This window comes from Acipenser ruthenus, chromosome 36 (genome assembly GCF_902713425.1).
Source record: "Acipenser ruthenus chromosome 36, fAciRut3.2 maternal haplotype, whole genome shotgun sequence".
Lineage (NCBI taxonomy): Eukaryota > Metazoa > Chordata > Actinopteri > Acipenseriformes > Acipenseridae > Acipenser > Acipenser ruthenus.
The window spans coordinates 4,087,461-4,115,458 of NC_081224.1; the positions used below are offsets into that span (position 1 = coordinate 4,087,461).

The 27,998-nt window shown below is 42.2% G+C and overlaps 1 protein-coding gene across 17 annotated transcripts; it reads left to right on the forward strand.

Moving 5' to 3' along the window:
- The first annotated feature begins 300 nt into the window (after positions 1 to 300).
- Positions 301 to 27,995, forward strand: LOC117966835 (volume-regulated anion channel subunit LRRC8D-like). 17 transcript variants are annotated; one of them, XR_009310691.1, is made up of 7 exons: positions 301 to 671; positions 9,246 to 9,620; positions 11,984 to 12,466; positions 14,006 to 14,256; positions 15,940 to 27,111; positions 27,144 to 27,175; positions 27,240 to 27,995. XR_009310691.1 is itself a non-coding variant. In XM_059008064.1 (5 exons), exons 2-5 carry the CDS (start codon positions 9,252 to 9,254, stop codon positions 17,348 to 17,350), a joined length of 2,514 nt encoding a protein of 837 aa, XP_058864047.1. In that variant the 5' UTR covers positions 301 to 760; positions 9,246 to 9,251; the 3' UTR covers positions 17,351 to 27,995. The 17 variants fall into 17 exon arrangements, 3 of the variants coding, with proteins under 3 accessions (XP_058864047.1, XP_058864046.1, XP_058864048.1); XR_009310699.1 differs by having other exon boundaries at positions 15,940 to 26,567; positions 26,632 to 26,695; positions 26,728 to 27,995; XR_009310692.1 differs by having other exon boundaries at positions 15,940 to 27,495; positions 27,528 to 27,995.
- The last annotated feature ends 3 nt before the right edge of the window (positions 27,996 to 27,998 follow it).

Here is a 27,998-nt window from a genome sequence, read left to right on the forward strand (position 1 = left end):
CAGAAAACAATGTTTTATTTATGAAGGGCAAATGATTATCTTTTATACGTCTAGACTAATTCATATCTCATTTGTTGGTGTCAGTTTTGTATATTCGCCCATAGTTTATAGCTTACTGCACAGCACATTCTACTCTATGAAGAATAGCGCAATTTGTTAAAATTGCTCAAAAATAACTTGTCATATAACCTCTCGACAGTAGGAGACGCTCTCTTCATTACTTACAGCAGATGGGAGATAAAGGTAATTACAAAAACGGCTTCTTTAATTTAAAAAAAAAAAAGACGGGGGGGTCTGGCGGTGGGTAAATAATTGATATTGCAGCTGTGGTTTCGCTAAGATTAGACTTTTCTGCGAATCGAAAAGAATTTAATTAGATTGAACGCCCAGGCATAACGTTGCCGAGGCAACAGGGATGGAAAGTTGAGTCACGTGTGCCCACTTCCAACTCCTTTCCCGATCCAGCAGGAGCCAAGTTAAGGAAAAGAAAGAAAGGGAAAAAAAAACTTTGGAATTAATTTATAGAGAAGGAACGAGCCGGAGCTGTGGAAATACATTCAACACAGACTCCTTTCACGGTCGAAAACCAGCCGGGCGGTCTGTTGTGTTGTGGACGCGGCTTCTTAAGAAGTTTTTGGTCAAAAGTTGTCGGTAAAAACATCTAGAAATAAGTAAGTATTCGTGCAGGTGGATAGTTCCAGTTATGTATCCGTGTCACGGTCCGAGCTTGCTAGGGTGAGGGGAGAAGCAGGGTATTTAGGTATGTATTAATTTTGTTTTTGTTTATTGTTCAAAACAAAACTTTATAATTAATTATAATTAAATAGTACTGTAAAGTTTACAAACGAGAGGAGGCCATTCAGCCCATCTTGCTCGTTTGGTTTAGTTAAAAAAAATATGCAATGCATTTTATGTATTCGCCCATTTAAAAGTTTATCGTAATGAAATCATATCAAAGTATAATACAGCACAGTGAAAGCGTGGTAAAGCACAGAGAGGTATGGTAAAAGATAAAAAAAAAAAAAAAAAAAAATGGCCATACTATGTCTATGGTAAATAACCCTGTAACCAGCGAAAACTGCATAATTATCGTGGCAAACTTTTGTAAGGTCCATTTTTTTATAGAAAAGTATAATTACATACAGTGAGAAATAAAATGTGTAAATGTGTGCTGCTGAAACATTCAAACTCATAACTTTTTCTTTGATAAACATTTATTAACTAACTTATAAAAAATGGCAGGTTATTGTTTTAAGTCTAATTAAAAACTAGGATTGTGCTTTTAATAGAAAGTAACAAAGGCACACTAGAGGGTCCATATATATATGACAGTGATGATGTTTCCCGTCGATGACGACGCATGAGTTTTGTCAGCAACTCTTGCTGACTAAATTTGTTTGTGTGCTCCTTCATGAGAAATAAGGCCAATCCTTGATCTGCAGATGCTGCCACAGGTGCAGCAGGTTGATGGAATTACTGAAATGGCCTTTCTCCTCTCACTCTTTTCCTTCCTTGTTTGCTCGTTTCATTTCAAGGTTTTGGATGGCAAAGTGACAATGCTCCTCCCAGCTGTGGTTATCGGTGTTACAGGCCTTAAGATTTTGTTTAAGGGTGTCCTTGTATCTCAAGCGTGGCCTTCTCTGTGACCTTTGTCCATTTTGACTCTAAAGCACAGCTTTGGGTATTCTAGTGTCCTCCATCCTTTTGGCATGTCCAACCCACCAAAACTGGGCTCCCAGCACCATACCTTTCACGCTTGTGATTTGACACCTTTTAAGTACCTCTGTATTGGAGACTTTGTCTTGCCGTCGGATTTTGCTGATGGGTCTCAGGGGGTGCTGGTGAAGCTGCTCAAGTTGCTTGAGGTGTCTGCGGTAAAGCGTCCTTGATTCGCATCCGTACAGCAGTGTGGGCCGTACCCTCTCTCATTCCACAGACGGAGACGGTTGTTTTGTAGGGATATGTTGACGCTTACTAAACAAGCCACAGCAGCCAATGCACAGAGTTTCACTTCATTTGAGCTGCTAATACTGTTGACTTGTTGTACATTTTGTTTCATTCATGTAAAATTCCCCGTTAACGACCCAACAGCAAAATGAAATCAGTGTTACCCACGCACAGAACTGCGTACAACGTAAAAGGCAATGCAACTTAGCAAAAGATTTAAAAAAAACAACAACACAGTTTCCAGAATTCAAAGTCAGTCTCAAAATTGCAGAATATAGTGCTCGATAAACCATTTCCACAGTTTTTCTGGCGTTTTCCGGTGTTTATTGACTGTCCATCAATTTCATTTTTTTTGTATCGGGGGTGTTTTATCGGTTAAAACCGAAAATCAGAAGCCCTATATATATATATATATATATATATATATATATATATATATATATATATATATATATATATATATATATACACAGACGTGCTCAAATTTGTTGGTACCCTTACAGCTCTTTGAAATAATGCTTTATTCCTCCTGAAAAGTGATGAAATTAAAAGCTATTTTATCATGTATACTTGCATGCCTTTGGTATGTCATAGAATAAAGCAAAGAAGCTGTGAAAATAGATGAATTATTGCTTATTCTACAAAGATATTCTAAAATGGCCTGGACACATTTGTTGGTACACCTTAGAAAAGATAATAAATAATTGGATTATAGTGATATTTCAAACTAATTAGTTTCTTTAATTAGTACCACACATGTCTCCAATCTTGTAATCAGTCATTCAGCCTATTTAAATGGAGAAAAGTTGTCACTGTGCTGTTTGGTATCATTGTGTGCACCACACTGAACATGGACCAGAGAAAGCAAAGGAGAGAGTTGTCTGAGGAGATCAGAAAGAAAATAATAGACAAGCATGGTAAAGGTAAAGGCTACAAGACCATCTCCAAGCAGCTTGATGTTCCTGTGACAACAGTTGCAAATATTATTAAGAAGTTTAAGGTCCATGGAACTGTAGCCAACCTCCCTGGGTGCGGCCGCAAGAGGAAAATCGACCCCAGATTGAACAGAAGGATAGTGCGAATGGTAGAAAAAGAACCAAGGACAACTGCCAAAGAGATACAAGCTGAACTCCGAGGTGAAGGTACGTCAGTTTATGATCACACCATCCGTCGCTTTTTGAGCGAAAGTGGGCTCCATGGAAGGACCCAGGAGTACTCCACTTTTGAAAGAAAAACATAAAAAAGCCAGACTGGAATTTGCTAAAATGCATATTGACAAGCCACAATCCTTCTGGGAGAATGTCCTTTGGACAGATGAGTCAAAACTGGAGCTTTTTGGCAAGTCACATCAGCATTCAGCTGTTCACAGATGAAAAAATGAAGCTTTCAAAGAAAAGAACACCATACCTACAGTGAAACATGGAGGAGGCTTGGTTATGTTTTGGGGCTGCTTTGCTGCGCCTGGCACAGGGTGCCTTGAATCTGTGCAGGGCACAATGAAATCTCAAGACTATCAAGGCATTCTGGAGCGAAACGTACTGCCCAGTGTCAGAAAGCTCTGTCTCAGTCGCAGGTCATGGGTCCTCCAACAGGATAATGACCCAAAACACACAGCTAAAAGCACCCAAGAATGGATAAGAACAAAACATTGGACTATTCTGAAGTGGCCTTCTATGAGCCCTGATCTGAATCCTATCGAACATCTATGGAAAGAGCTGAAACTTGCAGTCTGGAGAAGGCACCCATCAAACCTGAGACAGCTGGAGCAGTTTGCTCAGGAAGAGTGGGTCAAACTACCTGTTAACAGGTGCAGAAGTCTCATTGAGAGCTACAGAAAACATTTGATTGCAGTGATTGCCTCTAAAGGTTGTGCAACAAAATATTAGGTTAAGGGTCCCATCATTTTTGTCCATGCCATTTTCATTTGTTTTATTATTTACAATATTATGTTGAATAAAAAATCAAAAGCAAAGTCTGATTTCTATTAAATATGGAATAAACAATGGTGGATGCCAATTACTTTTGTCAGTTTCAAGTTATTTCAGAGAAAATTGTGCATTCTTCGTTTTTTGTGGAGGGGTACCAACAAATTTGAGCACGTCTGTATATATATAGTGGTGAACCTCGGTTCCTGCAGCAGGGGGTTCTCCAATCTTGTTTTAGATTATTTATTTTATTTGTTGTTTGCTGTGTAGTTTGTGGTGTAACTCCCCTTGGCTCTAGACCTCTAGTTTAAACTGCCTGATTACTCTGTTAACTGTCTCCCCCAGTGCACTGGATCCCCTCCTGTTCAGGTGCAGCCCGTCCCACCTCTACAGGCCACGGCCCGTCGAAGGTTCCTCAGTGCCTCATAACCCTGGGCCCCTCTTGCCTTCACAAGGTTTTTAGCCACGTGTTAAAACTTCTAATCATCGCTTGTCTTCTTGGCCCTGCACGTGGCACCGGTAGTATTTCCGAGAAGACTACCATAGAGGCTCTACTTTTAATCCTTTGCCCCAGCTCTATACATTTATTTTGCAAAGCCTCCTGACTCTCTTTCCTTATGTAATTTGTTCCCATGTGAACCACGACAACTGGATCCTCCCCAGCCCAGGCCAAGAGCCTGTCCACCTGTGTCGTGATATCGTGCACCCGGGGACCGGGTAGGCAGTGCACCATTCATGACTCCGGATCACAGCTGCACACCTGACTTCCACCTGTGTCGTGATATCGTGCACCCGGGCACCGCGTAGGCAGTGCACCATTCACGACTCCGGATCACAGCTGCACACCTGACTTCCACCTGTGTCGTGATATCGTGCACCCGGGCACCGCGTAGGCAGTGCACCATTCACAGCTTAGGATCACAGCTGCACACCTGACTAGGGAGCAAACACTCCGCTCTGCAGTGGCTGTTTTGGGAGAGGGTGCACTTCTATTCCCTCCCACTGTAACCCAGTCCCTACCAGGTACTGACTGTTGTTCACACCCCCCTCCTCTATTTGAGTGCACATCTCTCTAAAAGACTGTTCTATAAAATCTTCTGCTTCTGTCATGCTGTGCAGTCCAGCCAGCCTTGCCTCAAGGCCTGCCACCCTAGCCTCAAGGTCAGAGACCAGCTGGCATCGTTCACAGGTGTATTCCCCCTGGATAGTGTTATCCACATTCTGCAAACCTGGCACTGCATTTAAGAACATAAGAAAGTTTACAAACAAGAGGAGGCCATTCGACCCATCTTGCTCGTTTAGTTGTTAGTAGCTTATTGATCCCAGAATCTCATCAAGCAGCTTCTTGAAGGATCCCAGGGTGTCAGCTTGTGGCAAAGTGGTGAGTGGATACAGGTGAGTGCAGTGCAGGTACGAATCACACGGACAATTACTAACAGGTGCAAGGGTGTTTATTGATAAATTACAATGTCCAGAGCCTTAATGCAAACACCCGTAAATAATAATGATGGAGTGATACAGCGCCGTGTATCACTCAGTATTTGTAAATCCCTGGGTTTGACCCGCAACCAAAAAGTCCAGTTTTACACACCAACACTAAACACAAAACACAAACACAGTTCTTAGTGATAGTGAAATAAGTGCAAGTTGTGTATTACTGTTCTCCATGAAATGCAGGGGTGAAAGTGATGTCCGGGTTTATGCTGGCTTCTGCTACAGCTCCGGATCGTGTTATAGGAAGTCTAGTTTAAAACAAACAGACAGTTATAACAAACACTAACAGACAGAACAAACTCATGGTTTACAGTACGGTAACACAGGTTCCTTGTAGGTTGTCTGTAATCATTTACCAAGGAACAGATCACGTCAGCTATGACCCCTATTTATATCCTCGCTCATGACCCCTAGTTTAACGAGCGCATCCGCGCCTCCAATCCTCAGATGCCACACCGTTTAACATCTGGGTCATTGAGTTTGGAAACCGTAGCTGCACCCCTTTCCTAAATGACCAACTTCCACCTACCCTCAGAATAAATTGTCATGCAATTTAGTTAAGGGTACTCTGTTCCCGTTACACAGTGCCCTCACAGGTTGAGAGGAAGATCTAACACCAAGGACCATTCGATCTCTGTCACAGAGCTTCAACAACATTACTGGGGAGTTGGTTCCAGACTCCCACAATTCTATGTGTAAAATAAAAAGTGCCTCCTATTTTCTGTTTTGAATGCCCCTTTACCTAATCTCCATTTGTGATCCCTGGTTCGTTTTTTCAGGTCAAAAAAGTCCCTTGGGTCGTGTGACAGAGATCGAATGACTCTTGGTGTTAGATCTCCCTCTCGACCTGTGAGGGCACGGTGCAAGAGGAACAGAGTACCCTTAATGAAATGGCACGACAATTTATTCCGTAGGGTAGGTGGAAGTCGGTCATTTAGGAAGGGGGAGGAGCTACGGCACCCGAGCTCATTGACCCGGACGGTAAGCGGCGTGGCATCCGAGGACTGGAGGAGCGGATGCGTTCGTTAACCTCGGGGTCATGGGCGAGGGTATAAATAGGGGGCATGGCTTGAGTGATCTGTTCCTTTGTAGATGGTTAAGCAAATAAACCTAGAAGGAGCCCGTGAACTTGAAACTAAGAAACCGTGAGTGTTCGCTGTATTCGTCTGTCTTGTAACACTGTCTGTTTTGTGTTGTTTGTCGTTTAAGAGTACTAGCACAATCCGGAGCTGTAGCCGTCAGCCAGCATTAACCTGGACTTCAGCACTCACTTCTTTCACTTCAGGACTGTCTTTCCACCACGAGCACCTAATTCACGCACTGTAGAAACTGTGTCTGTGTTTGTGTTTTGTGTGGGTGAGGAAAAACTGGACTTTTTGGTTGCGGGTCAAACCCGTAGGATCTGTATAAACGGAGTGATACACGCCGCTGTACCACTTCCAACAGTATTATTATTTACAGGTTGTTGCCATAAGGCTCTGGACATTATAAACAATAATAAACACCCTTGCACCTGTACCATGCGTTTCTGTGTGATTATTCCGCTCTGCACTGCACTCACCTGCACGTAGTTACCACTTTGCCACAGGTCGACATTGTCAATACCTTTTAGAATTCTGAATGCTTGAATCAGATCGCCCCTTTTATTGCCTGCGTGCAGTGCCTTACACTTTTCTCTATTAAATATCAGTTGCCATGTGTCTGCCCAGTTCTAAATGCTGTCTAGATCATTTTGAATGACCTTTGCTGCTGCAACGATGTTTGCCACTCCTATTTTTGTGTTGTCCTATTTTAACAAGTTTGCTTACTATACCAGAATCTAAATCATTAATGTAGATTAGGAATAGCAGAGGACCTAATACTGATCCCTGTGGTACACCGCTGGTTACCTCGTTCCATTTTGAGGTTTCTCCTCTAATCAGTACTTTCTGTTTTCTACATGTTAACCACTCCCTAATCCATGTGCATGCATTTTCTTGAATCCCTACTGCGTTCAGTTCGAGAATTAATCTTTTATGCAGGACTTTGTCAAAAGCTTTCTGAATATCTAAATAAACCATGTCATATGCTTTGCAATTATCCATTGTCCTTTTTTTTTTTTTGCATCCTCAAAAAAATCAAGCAGGTTAGTTAGACACAATCTCCCTTTCCTAAAACCATGCTGACTGTCTCCCAGGACACTTTTACCATATAGGTAATTTTCCATTTTGGATCTTATTATAGTTTACATATAATAGAAGTCAGGCTTATTGGTCTGTAGTTACCTGGTTTGGTTTTGTCTCCCTTTTTGTGGATCGGTATTATGTTTGCAATTCTCCAGTCTGTCAATACAACCCCTGTGTCAAGAGACAGTTGCGTGATCTTGGTTAGCAGTTTGTAAATAACTTCTTTCATTTCTTTGAGTACTATTGGGAGGATCTCATCCGGCCCAGGGGATTTGTTTATTTTAAGCCTCTATATACGTTTGTGTTTGTTTCCAAGGGTGAGTTTTACTGTTGTAATTACTTATCAGTTAAAATGTGACAGTAGTTTAATATTACCCTATAGTATAACTTATAACTTGTTTTATTGCTTTGTGTTAGCTTGGGGCTGCTGCTGCTGGGACTACTGTTTTGTGTTGCTCACATTTGCACGGTAGACTGTATTTTTTTACAGACAAAAGCTTATATTTAACATGAAGTGTAGCAATTACAATTGATGCAAAAGGTAGACTATGCACACAAGCCAATCTCTGGCTAATTAAATAAGTATACTTAGTAATGAAATTAAAATAGACTTTGCTTTTATCTTTTGGTGGCGGTAGACCTCCTCCTCCTCCTCCTCCTCCCTCTCGCTCTCACTCTCGCTCGGTCTGGTTCTCTGGTGCAAATTGATTTAAACTAATTGGGGTTTTGTCGCTTGTGTTCTGGGTTTTTGTTGTAGGGAAAAAGTGGACAGAGATTAACCATGCAATGAAAGAGTTACGCAGAGTCCTGTAAAAGCATAATAGTGGGGAATTAAGTCGCTGTCCCACTTTAGATAATAAGTTACTCCAATGGGAGGTTATGGGTTATTGTTTTCGTCATATGTAAAACATGTACATTATAAAAGTAAGTGCATGAACACCTGTAAATATTATAAATAAAATAAGCCTCCCTGTGACGGGGTGCCCACCCCTTGTGGATATTAATTTATTTATGTATGTGTTTTCATTTGTATTATTATTATTACATTAAATTGTATTTGTGTGCGGACGGACGAAAGCCATCTGACATTATTATTTATTATTTTAGACTGGCGAAAAGCCGGTCTTATAAAATGCAGTTGGCATGGATGGGGTTAAATCCCCATCCCGAGAAGCTTGTGGGACTGTGGCTGGAGCCACAGAATAAAAGACCCACTCCAGTCTCATTGAGGGAGGAGAGTTAAGAGGAGTTAAGAGCGAGATCGAATGCTACCAGTAAGTGAACCAAGGTACTTGTTTTATAAAAAGATAATTTGTTAGTGTTTTATTTTGTTTTGGCCAATGTGCCCATTTCTTTTGTGTATTTTGTTTTGATCATCTGTGTGTTGCACTGCTTCCTGGACACTGACATCACATACCACGCCACTCAAGCCATTCTTTATGACATTCCCCTTGCGATTATGTTTGGACAATACGTTATTGATAACCCTAGATATATCAAAGGTCAGAACAGTCATTCCCTAGAGAGACTTTGTTACAACATAGATATAGAGAGAGTGATAGGGATACTGTATATACATACATACATACAGAGAGGTATGGTAAAGCATATTAAACAAACCATGGTAAACTATGGTGAATGCATTGAATAACCGGGGGGGGGGCTTCCCTTGTGACTAAACTTCTTTCTTTCTTTCTCTCTCTCTCTCTCGGAGGGAGGCATGTTCACGCTGTCGGAGCTGGCCTCTCTGAGCGAGACCCACACCACGCACCGGATCCTGAAGCCCTGGTGGGACGTGTTCATGGAGTACCTCGTCTTTGCCATGCTCATGGTCTCCATCTTCTCTGGGACGCTGCTCATCTCCAATGAGCAGGTCGTGTGTCTGCCCATGGACCAGACTGACCCTGCTAACGACAGCAGCACCCCCAACCCAACCGCTACCCCACACACTACCCCAGACACCCCTACCCCAACCCCTACCCCAGACACCAACCCTCCTAAAAACACAGCCGATCCCCTGTCTCCTCCCGTTAAGGAAAGGGGTCGCCCCACCAACCTGGACTACCAGCAGTACGTTTACATCAGCCAGGTGAGTCTTATACCCCTTTCCACTGCCATATCCAAGCCAGGAGAGCCCCAGGCCCCAGGCCCTCATGGTGTGGGTGGTTTTCCGCTGGCTATTTGTCAAGCCGAGTGAGAACCAAACCGTGAAACTCTGCCTCGCAACACATCTGGATCGGAGCCGAGCAGGGGCAAGGGCGGGGCTAATAATTTTCATCAGTCAGTACACTCGAGACAGACGAACAACATGGCATCATTCTGTTACAATAAGAGGTGCCCTATACATGATGGATTAACCTAATAGAAATCTCAATATAAATCTTCCAGTCAAAATGTTTGTCATTTCATTTGTGAGTTTATTAAGTTTCTTTTAGTGTTTCTGAATTGTGAAGTGCAATGGGATGCCTTGGCATGAAGAGAGCTATATAAGAGTACATTTGTGTTGTACTGGTTTCTGTTGTACAGGGCTTTCATTTAATGTGTGTTCTAGGTGTTTGGGGGCTGCCTCTAATCAAGTTGAGAGTGTGTTTCTCAAGCGCACTCTTTGTGTCAGGCTCCGTCATACAAAGAATACAAGAAAAAAGTACACTGAACAGTTAGAAACATATTATCAGGCATTAAATCTAAATAAAAAAACAGACGAAAACCTGATATTAACGTAACATACTTAATCTGTTTATATAGAAACTGCTGTTAAACGTTTCAAATGCTTTGTCATTGTCTGAGTGTGAGATCAACAATGAATTATAAATAAGTGTAGCTGCTGCTAATTGGTTCCAGTGGGGACATGACTTCCAATCAGCATTCACAGTGCATCGCATAGGCGTAATTTACACGGGGACACGGAGGATATGCCCCCCTCATATGACTTCCAATCAGCATTCACAGTGCCTCGCATAGGCGTAATTTACACGGGGACACGGAGGATATGCCCCCCTCATATGACTTCCAATCAGCATTCACAGTGCCTCGCATAGGCGTAATTTACACGGGGACACGGAGGATATGCCCCCCTCATTTTTTTAAAGATGGGGAAATGTCCCCCTCACATTGCAGGAGTGCTAAAACTTTTATTTCATGATAATGTATTGGTATAATCACTAGTCAGTATAGATGTCAATGGGAAGAAAAATGGGATTGGATCCGGGATCACTGGAGCCGGATCATGAGATGTTTTACTAAGCGGATCCTGGAGCTGCACACACCTTAACTAGGGAAACTGACCGATGAGAAGTGAACATAGGTGGTGCGCAGTTTAAAGACCCCGGCTGACACATTCGTACACAGCCTGAGATCACAGTAATGTTGGGGAAAATGGATGGACAGAGATAGAGGAGGATGCACTACACTGCTGTTTCCAAAACACAGGAACATGGTTTGTTTGTAATTCACCATAGCTTGTGTTATTTACTGATGTTATCACACGGAGGTTTCTGTCTACTTACAGTTTAACATTTCATTTTAAATTGAAACAGTACACTTAAAACAGCAAAATGATCTTTGTGCAAATAAATATAGACATCAACAACAACTAAATACATGACCAAGAACGTTTTACACAATTATTATACCAAATTAATGACGATATATTACTGATTCTAAATTATTTTGTGTGTTTAAATACATCGCACAGACTCTTGCGTCTCTATTTATCAATGTTCCAAAAACTCTCTCTTGGTCACATTTTACTAAACATTTTTAAACTAATAAATAAACAATTACCATAACAAGCATTATCGTATTCATCATAATAAAGAGGAGTTCTTACCTGTAAACAGGAACACGTTTGAAGTTTGAAACTCATTGTCTGGAGCCTGTTGTTATTTACATTATCGTCGAAACACTGCGGTTTGAGTTTCAAGCTACATCTTCCTATTTTAAGTGGATGGAAACTGAAAATACTTTTTAAAAACACCATATTCTTATACCAATACTACTACAATACTAGCATCATAAATAGCAAAACTGTATTTATCGTAAGTATTTCAATTGTGGGGAAGCCTCAACGCTTCTAGAAATATATTTCAAGGGCAATTCTCATCCCTCTCCGATCTGAGTGGAGCTTCAGTGCTCTTCAAAGACTGAAGTCATCATGGCTTCATAATTCCATGACTCGGAAGCGACTGAATAACATAGCTTTTTGCGACACTCATCATTCATGACAACATTGTGCCAACAATTTATTGTTTTTGAATAATTGCCGCAGGAATGTCTTTGGATCTTTTAATTAGACATACAAGGGATTCAATGCTTTGTTATACTTGTTTGTAACATATTTTATTATTTTCAGATAGAATAATCTTCATGCATGCCCCAGCTTCAGAAACTGTCCCCCCCCACTTTTGAAACCAAAGTTACGCCACTGGTGCCTCGTGTTGCGTTGCATTGCAGGTGTGCTACCACATGGCGCTGCCCTGGTACTCCCGCTACTTCCCTTACATGGCCCTGATCCACTCGCTCATCCTGTTGGTCAGCAGCAACTTCTGGTTCAAGTTCCCCAAGACGTCCTCCAAGGTGGAGCACTTCATCGGCATCCTGGGAAAGTGCTTTGAGTCGCCCTGGACCTCCAAGGCTCTCTCCGAGACTGCCTGCGAGGACTCCTCCGAGACCAGCGGGGGCGCCAGGCATCGCTTCTCCACCTCCTCCACTACGAGGGGCCGGTCGAGTGAGGAGTGGAGCCCCGGGACTCCACTCCTGGCCAGGGCTGGCTCTTTCCCCTCTAACCTGGGCTCCCCTCCCCAGGAGAGCCCCGTGCCGGCAGCTCCCTCCTCCACAGCGATCCTGGACAGGAAGGACGGCGAGCAGGCCAAGGCACTCTTCGAGAAGGTGCGCAAGTTCAGGCAGCACACTGAGGACACAGACCACGTGTATAGGGTGAGGAGAGGCTCTGCTTTAATGTCATTTACATTGCATTCATGCAGACCATGTGTACAGAGTGAGGAGAGGCTCTGCTGTAATGTCATTTACATTGCATTCATGCAGACCATGTGTACAGAGTGAGGAGAGGCTCTGCTGTAATGTCATTTACATTGCATTCATGCAGACCATGTGTACAGAGTGAGGAGAGGCTCTGCTTTAATGTCATTTACATTGCATTCATGCAGACCATGTGTACAGAGTGAGGAGAGGCTCTGCTTTAATGTCATTTACATTGCATTCATGCAGACCACGTGTACAGGGTGAGGAGAGGCTCTGCTTTAATGTCATTTACATTACATTCATGCAGACCATGTGTACAGGGTGAGGAGAGGCTCTGCTTTACTGTCATTTACATTGATTCATTCATATATTTATTAGATGTACAGACTTCAAGCTGAAACATTTGTTGCTCTAAACACAACTACATTGAAAGATCATTTTTTTCAAAGTCTATTTTTAATGAATAAAGTCAAGTTTGATATTCCAGAAATCATTCTGGACTTGTGATTTCATCCCTTATAAAAGCATAGTGTAATAAAGTATAATAAAGCATAAGTAAGCATTGTAAAGCCCAAAGAAGTATGGTAAAACATATTAAGGAGTTGTGACAGGGTACTCGTGAGACATGGGAGTTGGAGTTGAAACGCCGGCACCGACATGCAGGATTTATTAACACACAAAAAGTAAACAAGCGGGTCATGTGACGGTACCAGCGATGGTAACGCACAGAGGACACATACAAAAGGCAAAATAAACACAGTACAAAAACTACAAATAAAAGGTGCCACACAGGGTGAGCGCTAGCCTTACTAAACGAGGCATCCTGCTCCAGGAACTGGCTACACTACGTAACCCTCGCTATACATTACCTGGGATCAATATTCCCTAAACAAATCTACTTATGAGCCAGTATTCTTACGGCGATTCCTGCTTCTTCATACGGTCTTGGCTGGGCACTGCCTTCACAAGTACCGTGTTGCAGTTTAAGGGTTGCGTAGCTGTAGTTCCTGCAGAGTGAACGCTTTCCTCCTGAGTGTACGCAGCACCCCTCTGTGTAGCATGGTGGTGCAGTCGCCTAGAACGATCCTCACTGGATGTTTTTATGTTGACAGACACTCAGTCGAGACCCACCCACCTGCAGGTCAAAGACCGACACAGCCAATCACTCGCCCTTCCTCTCAACCAAACCTAGCACGCAGCAAGTCTCAATTGAGCGCCTGTAAACAGTCATTCAGTCAAACATGGCAATTCCAAAAAGGCACACACAATAAATCCATTTCCACATATAAATTACACCAACACTAATTTCCTCATGTGCAGGGCAATCGCCCTGCTACAGGGCTAATGCCCTCTAGAGTTCTATTGCTTAAGCGAGCAAGTGGTGTAGCAACACAGTTCAAAAAGCTAACTTGATTAAATACATTTATAAATGACTGTGATATTTCCTGGCTGTACCAAGCAGCTGTTTTAAATCTGGAGTCCTCTGTTCTCCAGGTGTACGTGTGCCAGACCGTGTTCAAGGTGTTCAAGTTCCTGCTCATTGTGGGCTACACCTCCTCGTTCGTGGACTCCATCTCCTTCGAGCACGTGTGCCAGCCGCAGATCCGCTTCCTGACGGGATACAGCCGCTTCTTCTGCACACACAGCATGGCGTTCATGCTGCACAAGCTGCTGCTCAGCTACGTGCTGCTGGTCAGTGTGTACGGGCTCATCGGGGTCTACACCCTCTTCTGGATCTTCCGCAGGTCTCTCTCTTTGCTTTGATTGTAGTCTTAGCGTGGGTGACAAGGGAGTGGTGCAGGTGGTTCATTCGACACCAAATGACAACATGTTTTGGATCTTCCCCACCTCACTGTCTCGCCACGACCACCAGTAGGGAACACACCACGATTAACAGGCATTCAGAACAGGGTTGGAACAAAGACCAGGAGGCCCTCCAGGACCATGCTTGCCCCCACCCCCTCCCTGCTTTAAGAGGTTTGACTTCTCAAACATTATAGGCCATAACTTTAAAAAAATGAGAGCTTGGAGCTAAAAACACTCCCAGATACTTCCGTATGCGATATCAACAGTTGGAGACAGTGAGGTGGAGATTCATTCACACAATTGATTCATTCGGCGCGGAATGACCCAGATTCAACAGTTAATCAATTCAACGTTTATCGATTGCCGTGGCTTTTATTTTGCCAGCCTGAAATAAACATTTATTGGCTGATTGATTGACTGAAACTCTGTTTACTGTGCTGTGCTGTATGTTGGCTCATTGAGGACATGGAAACAAATACAAATAAAATGTTCTCATGTCCAGATCCTGAGATCATTTATCTCGGGACCTCCACACAACACATTTTTATTTATGTTTTTCCACTATCCTTAACCCATTAAGAACCTAATTAATTTCTTTGAAAAATAAAAATTCATTTTTTTCAGAACACAAGCTGTATTTATGTAATTTTAAACATGATTTAGACTAAACCTTTGTGGTTAACAAACTTAGAGTAAGTTATCATGGTAATCTAGTTAAAACGAACATTAAAACAACATGTAGATAGATGCCAGTTAAGAAAGCACCAAAAAATTACAAAGTTGTCTCCTCAAATTAGGACAGTGGCACTTAATGGGTTAATGAGCCACAGTAGTGCTGTGCTATACAGTACCATGCTTTTACTGTGGGCTTCATAAGCCACTATGTACTGTTACAAGCACATGTGTTTCTAATTCAGCTTTCTGTAAATCCTACAACTGTTCTGCCAAAGGAGTCTTCATTTTCATCCAGGTGAGCTGTCACAATTTACCAAGCTGTATTGTGTGTTGTGTGTATTGCTTTGCATTGCGTTGTGTTCCTCGTGTTGTGTGCAGGTCTCAGAGGAAGAACTGATTGTATGTTGTGTGTGTTGCACTGTATTGTGTACCTTGTGTGCAGATACCAGGGGGCGCACTGTACTGTGAGTGTGTTGTGTTGTGCAGATACCAGGGGGTGCACTGTACTGTGAGTAGTTTGTGTTGTTTTGTGTACCTTGTGTGCAGATACCAGGGAGCACACTATACTGTGAGTGGTTTGTGTTGTGCAGATACCAGGGCGTGCACTGTACTGTGAGCAGTTTGTGTTGTGTTGTGCAGATACCAGGGGGTGCACTGTACTGTGAGTAGTTTGTGTTGTGTTGTGCAGATACCAGGGGGTGCACTGTACTGTGAGTAGTTTGTATTGTGTTGTGCAGATACCAGTGGGTGCACTGTACTGTGAGTAGTTTGTGTTGTGTTGTGTTGTGCAGATACCAGTGGGTGCACTGTACTGTGAGTAGTTTGTGTTGTGTTGTGTACCGTGTGTGCAGGTACCAGGGGGTGCACTGTACTGTGAGTAGTTTGTGTTGTGTTTTGCTGCATCATGTTTTTCACCCTTGCTTCACTGCTTTGTGTGTGTGTTGCAGGTCCCTGCGGCAGTACTCCTTTGAGAAGGTGCGGGAGGAGAGCAGCATCAGGGACGTGCCGGACGTCAGGAACGACTTTGCCTTCCTGCTGCACATGGCGGACCAGTACGACCAGCTCTACTCCAAGCGCTTTGCCGTCTTCCTCTCGGAGGTGAGTGAGCACCGACTGCTGGAGGAGAACCTCAACCACGAGTGGGGCTACGACAAGCTGCGGCAGCACATGAGCCGGGACGCGCTGGGTAGAGCCGAGCTGCGCCTCTCCACGCTCTCGGGCATCCCCAAGGCAGTCTTCGAGATGTCAGACCTCCAGGTCCTGAAGCTGGAGCTGATCCCGGAAGCCAGGCTGCCCGCCAAGCTGTCCCAGATGAGCTCCCTGTGCGAGCTGCACCTCTGCCACTGCCCAGCCAAGGTGGAGCCCCTGGCCTTCAGCTTCCTCCGGGACAGGCTCCGCTCCCTCCATGTCAGGTTCACTGACGTAGGAGAAATCCCACCCTGGGTCTACTCCCTGAGGGCCCTGGAGGAGCTGAGCCTGACCGGGAACCTGAGCTCCGACAACAACAGGGCCATCGGGCTGGAGTCCCTGAGGGAGCTGCGCAGCCTCAAGAGTCTAAGCCTGAAGAGCAACCTGACCAAGATCCCCTCCGGGCTGGTGGAGGTAGCGGGGCACCTGACACGGCTGTCGGTCCGGAACGACGGCACGCGGCTCCTGGTCCTCAACAATCTGAAGCGGGCCGGGAACCTGTCAGAGCTGGAGCTCCTGCAGTGCCAGCTGGAGAGGATTCCCCACGCTGTCTTCAGCCTGACTGGCCTGCTCTCACTGGACCTGCGTGGGAACAGCATCCGCAGTGTGGAGGAGGTGGTCAGCCTGCAGCACCTGCGGGGTCTGGCCTGCCTGCGGCTGTGCCACAACCAAATAGCCGCCCTGCCGCCCACCCTCTGCATGGTGAGGAAACTGGAGCAGCTGTGTCTGTCCCACAACCTCCTGCAGAGCCTGCCCCCTGCCCTCTTCACCCTCAAGAAGCTCCGCCACCTAGACCTGGCCTACAACCTCCTGGCCACCCTCCCTGGCGAGATCGGAGAGCTGGAGCTGCTTTCCTTCCTCTCCGTCAGCGGCAACAAGTTGGAGGCCCTGCCCGGTGAGCTGTTCCGTCGCTGCACCAGGCTGAGGACGCTCTGCCTGGCCAATAACAGCTTGACCAGCCTTCCCCCGGAGATCGGGCTTCTGTCCCAGCTCAGCTACCTGGACCTCAGGGGGAACGGTCTGGAGAGGCTGCCCGTGGAGGTGGGCTCCTGTGGGGCCCTGAAGAAGGAAGGGCTCCGCGTGGAGGACCGGCTGTTCAACACTCTACCCTCCGAGGCCAAGGAGCGACTGCAGCTGCTGCTGCGTTCTGATCTCCCCACGTCACTGTGAATCCTGGGACTGGGAGGGGATTTGGTGGCTGTCTGTGACCCTGGTAACGGATCGCGAGATTACATAGCAGGGTAACGGCATGTCCAAACTCTTCGGGGCACAGACTCCAAGCTTCCGGAACCAAGTAATTGTATATTTAGAATTAACAAAAGGTGAAAGTTATAGGCTTGGCTTAATATTTCTATTTCACTTCGAATCTGATTAGAGATTCGATTAGCTGTGTAAAAAATAGCTAAGGAGGGGGTTTCTGGTGGTAGCTGGTGCTGATGCTGATGCTGACATGAGAACGTTCCTGTCAACTCAGAAAAAAATTATAGCAAGAAGAAAATCCTAACCAAATCCTTCGGCGCACATTGGGAGCGTGTGCAACCATCCTGCAGTAGTAGTGCCGGTGTCGTAGGAAATAAGTTGATCGCGCAAGCGCAGAAAGGCAAAAGTAGACAAAAGTAAGGCAGGGCTACAGGTTGATTAAAGGGGAGGTTCACTGCATGGCTTTTTATTTTTATCTGGCTGTTTTATTTACTAGACTGTGTATGTTGGTGCGTGTTCGTGCCACTGTCTTTTCGTATGAACTTTAAAATGTGTGATCGACGGCTGTTTCTATGGTAAACTGTCTTTTTATGTTTCTATAACATCGTTGTCAATCAGATGTAGTTTATGTGTGATCGCGGAGATTTATTTATATATTAAATTATTTTACACGTCAAAATGTTGTCAGTCTTTAATCATAATTAAAATGTTTCAGTAATATAATCTGATGACATGCTGCATCCATCATATTAGTATGACAAGGTCATATTTTTACATTTTAATATTAGTAAAGCTGTAACTTTAGTACAGTTTAGACGTGGCAAAACGTAGGCCTACACTGAGAGTTAAAAAAAAAAATGAATAGTATATACAGTACCTTGATTTGTCTGCATGTCTTAAGCATTAACATTTATTGTTACACATACAATTATGTTTATTTAAAAAAGGTTCTAGGTTTAGGGTTGTGGTTTTTAAATTGGGATAGGGTGAAAATAATTAACCAAAATTTTTTTTAGTAAGGAATTGTGTCATGGGAATTAAAAAAAAATCTCTCATGTTGTTTGCACACAATATACATTAACATAAATGCCATATTCTTCATAAACGTGACAATTGTATTTCTTGCAGTAATATATAGTATTACTAAAGGATAAGATTTGTACTATGTTAAAAAAGGACCCTGTCAAATCCTCTTGATAGGACAAAAACAGAAATGAAAAACGTATGCCATGGTAGATATGATTGCTCGTTATGTCTTACATGGTTGTTGCACTACAGGAATTTACCATTTTTAAAATCATGCTGATCTACAGTAGCCTACATATACTGTATGATCTTTCTTTCTTACAATAGCTATCTTGGTTGGTACTGAACTACATGTATTTACCACGGTTTAGCAAAGACGTTAACACTTTAGTTTTTAACTAATAAATGTACTGTTTCTTCCCAAACTTGTAATTGAAATACATGCACAATGATAACCAGTCTCCTGTTCGTTTTCTGTCCTAATTATACAAAGTACTGTATGTAAAAATAAATGAAACAAAGCACATAATACTAAATAATAATAATACTGTATAAGCAACACTTTTCAAGTACATCATCATCATCGCAGCAGGGAGCTCAATTTTTTCCATGACTGAAACTTAACTTTTGGTCAATCGCTTGCATACCTGCTGTCCATACTGTAGTGCTTCCCAAAACAAAAACACCTCCAGAAATGCAAAATAACATTAATACGTAACACATTTTGCTAGTTAACGTTTGTTACACAAACAGAAATACACAATCAGAAATGTACAATCATACAATTCATTTGAAATTATTTGCTGCTAATATATATTACAGCGATATTCACATTCCCTTATCTAGCGTAATACTGTCGAATATATCCGATCTACATGTTAATGTAAATTATACGTACAAAAGTCATTTTAAATTATGCATTTTTATTAGGCTAATATATCGGATCTAAAGCGATATTCACATCATCTTATCTAGCAGCATGCTGCCGAATAAATCAGATCTACTAATTGATATAAATTATACTTACAAAATTAATTTTAAATTATTTATTGTTCATTAATATATTTGATCAACTTATTTCCTGGGCTCGATCTACTTATTTCCTAGCCTAGGCTCGTTTACATTAGAAACAACGGAACCTCCCCTTTAAATTCTAGAGCTTGATCAACTTATTTCCTGGGTGACCGGGAGGAATGTGGGTTTTTGTCAACATTTTAAATGAATATTCTTTCAGCTTGAATTGGCTGGTATTTTACGATACAAGTTCTCGATTGGTTTTGAAATTTTTATTCACACATCATAGGTAAATCAACTAGGGATTTCTTGTTTTTTATTTCTTTTTTTTTTTACTAGGGATACAGAATTATTCTTCTGCACATCGCAGTGTGTCCAGTTCAGGCTCCCTCCTGCAGCAAGCTGGTGATAAGAACATAAGAAAGTTTACAAACGAGAGGAGGCCATTCAGCCCATCTTGCTCGTTTGGTTGTTAGTAGCCTATTGATCCCAGAATCTCATCAAGCAGCTTCTTGAAGGATCCCAGGGTGTCAGCTTCAACAACATTACTGGGGAGTTGGTTCCAGACCCTCACAATTCTCTGTGTAAAAAAGTGCCTCCTATTTTCTGTTCTGAATGCCCCTTTATCTAATTTCCATTTGTAACCCCTGGTCCTTGTTTCTTTTTGCAGGTCAAAGAAGTCCCCTGGCTCGACATTGTCTATACCTTTTAGGATTTTGAATGTTTGAATCAGATCGCCGCATAGTCTTCTTTGTTCAAGACTGAATAGATTCAATTCTTTTAGCCTCTCTGCATATGACATGCCTTTTAAACCCGGGATAATTCTGGTTGCTCTTCTTTGCACTCTTTCTAGAGCAGCAATATCCTTTTTGTAACGAGGTGACCAGAACTGAACACAATATTCTAGGTGAGGTCTTACTAATGCATTGTAGTTTTAACATTACTTCCCTTGATTTAAATTCAACACTCCTCACAATATATTCGAGCATTTTGTTGGCCTTTTTTATAGCTTCCCCACATTGTCTAGATGAAGACATTTCTGAGTCAACATAAACTCCTAGGTCTTTTTCATAGTTCCCTTCTTCAATTTCAGTATCTCCCATATGATATTTATAATGCACATTTTTATTGCCTGCATGCAATACTTTACACTTTTCTCTATTAAATTTCGTTTGCCATGTGTCTGCCCAGTTCTGAATGCTGTCTAGATCATTTTAAATGACCTTGCTGCAACAGTGTTTGCCACTCCTCCTGTTTTTGTGTCGTTTGCAAATGTAACAAGTTTGCTTACTATACCAGAATCTAAATCATTAATGTAGATTAGGAATAGCAGAGGACCTAATACTGATCCCTGTGGTACACCACTGGTTACCTCGCTCCATTTTGAGGTTTCTCCTCTAATCAGTACTTTCTGTTTTCTACATGTTAACCACTCCCTAATCCATGTGCATGCATTTCCTTGAATCCCTACTGAGTTCAGTTTGAGAATTAATCTTTTATGCAGGACTTTGTCAAAAGCTTTCTGGAAATCTAAATAAACCATGTTGTATGCTTTGCAATTATCCATTTTCAATGTTGCATCCTCAAAAAAAAGTCAAGCAGGTTAGTTAGACACAATCTCCCTTTCCTAAAACCATGCTGGCTCCCAGGATATTGTTACCATATAGGTAATTTTCCATTTTGGATCTTATTACAGTTTCCATAAGTTTACATATAATAGAAGTCAGGCTTATTGGTCTGTAGTTACCTGGTTCGGTTTTATCTCCCTTTTTGTGGATCGGTATTACGTTTGCTATTTTCCAGTCTGTCGGTACAACCCCTGTGTCAAGAGACTGTTGCATGATCTTGCTTAGCGGGTTTGTAAATAACTTCTTTCATTTCTTTGAGTACTATTGGGAGGATCTCATCTGGCCCAGGGGATTTGTTTATTTTAAGAGCTCCTAGTCCCTTTAACACTTCTGCCTCTGTTATGCTAAAGTTATTTAAAACTGGATAGGAACAGGTTGACATGTCGGGCATGTTGTCCGTGTCCTCCTTTGTAAAAACCTGTGAAAAGTAATCATTTAATATATTTGCTATTTTTTTTTTTCTTCGTCTATGATTTTGCCATTTGTGTCTCATTTAACCTCCTCTTTGAATGTTCTCTTGCTGTTATAATATTGGAAAAACATTTTGGAATTGGTTTTAACCCCCTTAAATATTGATATTGATATTTCTATCTCTCTCTTTGCCTTTCTAACTTCCTTTTTGACTTGTGTTTGCAGTTCCAAGTACTCTTTCTGTGTACTTTGTTTTTTGGTCCCTTTTAAACACTCTGTAAAGTGCCTTTTTTCATTGAATATTTGTTTTAATTGATCTATTAAACCATTTTGGCCATTTTGTTTTAGATTTAGATTTGTCTACTTTTGGGATGTAATTGTTTTGTGCCTCTAGTACTACATTTTTAAAAAACAGCCATCCTTTTTCTGTAGATGTTTTCTCTATTTTACTCCAATCTACTTCTGTTAGTCTCTGTTTCATACCTTTGTAGTTTGCTTTTCTAAAATTGTAAACCTTAGCTTTAGTCATTACTTTTGGGGTTTTAAAAAATACTTCAAATGAGACCATGTTGTGGTCTGAGTTTGCCAGTGGCTCTCTGACCTCTGTTTTAGTTATTCTGTCTTTGTTATTTGAAAAGACAAAAAAATCAAGGCATGCCTCCCCTCTAGTCGGTGCCTTGACAAATTGCGTTAGGAAGCAGAAGCCATTTTATACAGGAGAAGTTGAAATCCCCCATTGTATAACAGATTATTTTGCTCAGCGTCTGAATTTGGCGGTCTATAGCATGCTCCTATTATTATGCCCTTTGAATTTTTGTCCATTGTTCTGACCCATATTGATTCTGCATTGTTTTCTTTGTCCTGATTTAACACCTGGGCTTCAAGACTATTTCTTATGTATAGCGCTACCCCTCCGCCTCTTCTGTCCTGCCTGTCTTTCCTATACAGTGTGTACCTACTAATATTATATTCGTCTCCATCACTCTCAGACAACCAAGTTTCTGTAACACCTATCGCATCGTAGTTACTTGTTAGTGCAGTAGCTTCAAGTTCTAACATTTTGTTTCTGAGACTTCTAGCATTAAGATAAATACATTTAATAGTGGTCTTACCTGAGTTGTTGCCCTTGATTTGATGTAGTCTCCCTTCTGTTTTTTTTTTTTGTTTTCTCCCCCCTTCCTTTCTAGTTTAAATGCTTCTGGACCTCTTCAAGGATCCTTTCTCCAAGTAGATTGGTTCCCTTTCTGTTTAAGTGCAGTCCGTCCCACCTATATAGATAGTCCTTGTTGTAGAATGTGCTCCAATGTTCAAGAAAGGTGAAGCCTTCCTGTGTGCACCACGATTTCAGCCATGCATTTTGATTTTGTATTTCCAGCTGTCCATATGGTCCTTTGCAAGGTGCCGGCAGTATCCCTGAAAACACCACAGTTTTGGTCTTGTCTTTTAATTTCCTTCCTAGCTCTCTGAATTTGTTTTGCAGGGATCTTGGTCTGTATCTTCCAATGTTGTTTGTACCGATGTGGATGACTACTACCGGGTCGTCTCCTGTTCGTTCCAGGAGTCTGTCCACATTCTCAGTGATGTGCTTGACTGAGGCTCCTGGAAGGCAGCACACTGTTGTAGTAAGGGGGTCCAAACTGCGAACTGAACTTGCTGTGTTTCTCAATATGGAGTCCCAACAATCATGACCTCCCTTCTTTTTGCATGAGACATGAGTGGCGTATTGCGGGAACAGAAAGCCAGCAGGAGGGAGTGTGATCTGGATACACTGTGATCCTTGAGATCCACTGAGATTTTCATCTCCTGGCAAACACTCACGAGGAAATGTGGAAAAACGTATTGCCCAGTTGATCACCCATAATGTGTGATTAAAAATGTCAAAAGAGTTGACAATATGTTTGTTGAACATGGGACACAGCAAAGGTACAGTGTTGTGTTTCTTGTAAACCTTGCCGGGTGTTGTAACAAATGTGAACCCTTTGTAATAATGTGGTGTTTTATAATTCTGTACAGTAGCTCTTGAGTTTAATGGGATTTGGTTTTTGTGGTAATGTTCAAGGCTGCTGTTGCTGGAAACGTTGGCAACAATTTAGAAAAGCAAAAAGCATTGACAAATTGATTGAGGGTTTGACACATTCTGTGGGTTTTCTTGTTATTTGCTATTTTGTTCATGCATGCTCTTACTTCTGATCCACCCCTGAAGAATGCTGTGCTCTACGGAGCTCCCAGCCAGGTGTATGAACTCTTCCTGGCACACTAACAGAGCTCCCAGTCAGGTGAATGAACCCTCCCTGGCACACTGACAGAGCGCACAGCTTCCCCTTGGCTCAGTCAATGTGTTGTTTCCAGCAGTCTAAAACAGGATTCCCAGGTTCATCTTTTTAACCAAAATAGCCCCGTCATTAAAGGATCTTACTGTGCATCATACTGGACCATGACATCGTGACCTGCATACCTCACTGCACACTGTCATCAGTCTATTATCACCCCCCTGCACAGACCTCACTGCACACTGTGTCATCAGTCTATTATCACCCCCCTGCACAGACCTCATTGCACACTGTGTCATCAGTCTATTATCACCCCCCTGCACAGACCTCACTGCACACTGTGTCATCAGTCTATTATCACCCCCCTGCACAGACCTCATTGCACACTGTGTCATCAGTCTATTATCACCCCCCTGCACAGACCTCACTGCACACTGTGTCATCAGTCTGTTATCACACCCCCTGCACAGACCTCACTGCACACTGTGTCATCAGTCTATTATCACCCCCCTGCACAGACCTCACTGCACACTGTGTCATCAGTCTGTTATCACACCCCCTGCACAGACCTCACTGCACACTGTGTCATCAGTCTATTATCACCCCCCTGCACAGACCTCATTGCACACTGTGTCATCAGTCTATTATCACCCCCCTGCACAGACCTCACTGCACACTGTGTCATCAGTCTGTTATCACCCCCTTGATAAAAGCAGCACTTCCAGCTCTAGCCCCCCTCCCCCACCCGGCCCTAGCAGGATTAGCATTTCAATGGTCTCCTAGCAGCAGCAGACAGATCTGCAGGCTGGGCAGCTCCGGTGTTTGAGTCAACAGATCTCAAACAAAGAAGCTCCTCCGTGGGGTGCCAAGATGGGAGTCATTGATGTGCTGCAGTGCACTTGAGCACAAGTTCAAATAAAACTAAAGCATGCAGATAGGGACGAGGTGGGCGGCTTTGCATTCAAGTTCAAGCTGTTACAAAAACACGTTTTGGGTTTTTTCAACTGAAAATCGAAGCAGAATCTGTCTAATCCAGCATCGATTGAAACCAAAAAATTGTGCCAGATTACATAGTGTGCTGGATTACAGAGGTACTGCGAAATCTAATACCGTACCCCCCCAAAAAATATATAGCATAAATGACAAACTATTTGAAAAACTCTTATTACAGTACATGCAGTAGAGGTACAGTCCAGGGATACCCAGTAATGCAAGCATTGTATTCATTTTTATTTCTCTTTCTCCATGCAACATATTCGATTTATATATTTAGAAAGAAGAACCACATGACTCTGTGCCGGACTGCACAGTCAGATTCGCATTGGTTTTAAGTAAACAAGACTTACAAATCATGCCGGATTCCAGCCTGTACAGGTTCATGGACGGAGGGAGGATCACTCCATGCCTTTCAATAGGGATTTGGTTGGGACCCCACAATTATGCAGTGTATAGAGGGGCTGGATCAGACAGATTTTACAGTATGTTGTAAGAATGTTTATGGAGCCGAGCTGTATGTCTAACCATTCTTACTCTCTGCGGGGACATTGTTGTAGAAGACTGTACTACAGAATACATGTCGGCAGAACAGCGCTTTTTCTGTGTGACGGATAACACAAGGATTCTATACATTTTTATTTACAGGCACTTAAATGGTGCCGAATAACAAAATGAAGCACTGCTATACGATGTAACTGAATGTTGTTTAGGTGTTGTGTGCTGTGGTGTTAGTATTAAATAACCACTCACACAGTTAACATTATTTTTTATTAGCTGGTACTTAATAGTGGCACCATGATGAAAATATGCAGTATTAAGAGACTTCCAAACCAAACTAATCATGACATCCCAATCTGGTTTAAAATCCAGGAGTTTAAAACTTCTTTTAGCACAGTAAAAATCTTTAGGGAAAAATATCACAGGAAGGTATTTATTATTTACTGTTTAAAATCTTTAAACTAAAACTTGAAAGGGAGAAAATTGTCCCAATGTTGTTTTTACAACTAACCAATAACAAACTGTGCCAACCTGCTGCTGGAGATTGTTGGACTTTTATAACATTGTTGTTGTTTTTACAGATTTTGCAATCAATTGAAAATAATGTTTTAGAGATGTGATTGTCATATAACAGTGACCATCAGAGGGCCCCCCCCCCTCTCTCTCTTCTACCAGCATTCTGAATCACAGAAATCAAACCCAGTGGCCTGTCTGGATCTTACAGTGGAGCAGGGTTTGTTGAATGATCAGGGAATCTATTATGGATTATCATCTGAAAAGTGATCACAGTTGTCATTGAATGGATGTTTCTCACAAGCTATTCAAAGTCTGTTTTGAAGAATTGAATGGGGTTTGCTTTTGCTACATGTTCAAGGTTGCTGTTTGCTGACAGCAGTCTAGAAAAGCATTCATCTATTCCAGCAGAGCATAGATATTTAAATAAGTGTCTCATTTCCACAAACTGCACAAACACAACTGAGATGGCATCGGAAGTTCTCTCTAAAAACATTACAAGCTCTTTGAAAACATTAAATGTTGCACAGATTTAAAATAATAAATCTGACCCAGTGTTTAATAAGTGTTTAAGAGGTGTAATAGGTGTTTATCGTTCGAAATAGTGTTTTACCCACACAGGCAGTATTAAAGGTAACAAAGTGAAAAATACCTCTAATAATATCATTTTTATAATGGTTTTATTATGTGTACTTTGCAAACAGCAATAAGCACTTTAAACTCTGTTATAGCAAGGTGCCAGTCTCTTTAAACTGTGTTATAGCAAGGTGCCAGTCTCTTTAAACTCTGTTATAGCAAGGTGCCAGTCTCTTTAAACTCTGTTATAGCAAGGTGCCAGTCTCTTTGAACTGTGTTATAGCAAGGTGCCAGTCTCTTTGAACTCCGTTATAGCAAGGTGCCAGTCTCTTTGAACTGTGTTATAGCAAGGTGCCAGTCTCTTTAAACTCTGTTATAGCAAGGTGCCAGTCTCTTTAAACTGTGTTATAGCAAGGTGCCAGTCTCTTTGAACTGTGTTATAGCAAGGTGCCAGTCTCTTTAAACTCTGTTATAGCAAGGTGCCAATCTCTTTAAACTCTGTTATAGCAAGGTGCCAGTCTCTTTGAACTGTGTTATAGCAAGGTGCCAGTCTCTTTAAACTCTGTTATAGCAAGGTGCCAATCTCTTTAAACTCTGTTATAGCAAGGTGCCAGTCTCTTTGAACTGTGTTATAGCAAGGTGCCAGTCTCTTTAAACTCTGTTATAGCAAGGTGCCAGTCTCTTTAAACTCTGTTATAGCAAGGTGCCAGTCTCTTTAAACTCTGTTATAGCAAGGTGCCAGTCTCTTTGAACTGTGTTATAGCAAGGTGCCAGTCTCTTTAAACTCTGTTATAGCAAGGTGCCAATCTCTTTAAACACTGTTATAGCAAGGTGCCAGTCTCTTTGAACTGTGTTATAGCAAGGTGCCAGTCTCTTTAAACTCTGTTATAGCAAGGTGCCAGTCTCTTTAAACTCTGTTATAGCAAGGTGCCAGTCTCTTTAAACTCTGTTATAGCAAGGTGCCAGTCTCTTTGAACTGTGTTATAGCAAGGTGCCAGTCTCTTTGAACTCCGTTATAGCAAGGTGCCAGTCTCTTTGAACTGTGTTATAGCAAGGTGCCAGTCTCTTTAAACTCTGTTATAGCAAGGTGCCAGTCTCTTTAAACTGTGTTATAGCAAGGTGCCAGTCTCTTTGAACTGTGTTATAGCAAGGTGCCAGTCTCTTTAAACTCTGTTATAGCAAGGTGCCAATCTCTTTAAACTATGTTATAGCAAGGTGCCAGTCTCATTGAACTGTGTTATAGCAAGGTGCCAGTCTCTTTAAACTCTGTTATAGCAAGGTGCCAATCTCTTTAAACTCTGTTATAGCAAGGTGCCAGTCTCTTTGAACTGTGTTATAGCAAGGTGCCAGTCTCTTTGAACTGTCTAACTGTCCACTAATGTAGGACGGTGGCGTCTAATCTACAGTATGGCCAAAAGTTTAGCATCCCCCCTTATAGACTTAACACATTTTCCTTCATAAAGTCAAATGAAACCTGCTGAATAATGTTACGTTAACATATTGAATTACATACCACTTTGTAGTTTTCAATACTTAATGAAAAGCTGACAGAAATTGAAAAATATTACATTTCAAAATCTAACATGACATACTGTACTACTATTATGGCTTCTGGTAGATTTGTGCAATATAATTTTGTCATTTCTTTGATTACATGATGTTAAATAAAATATCTAAATTATGTTC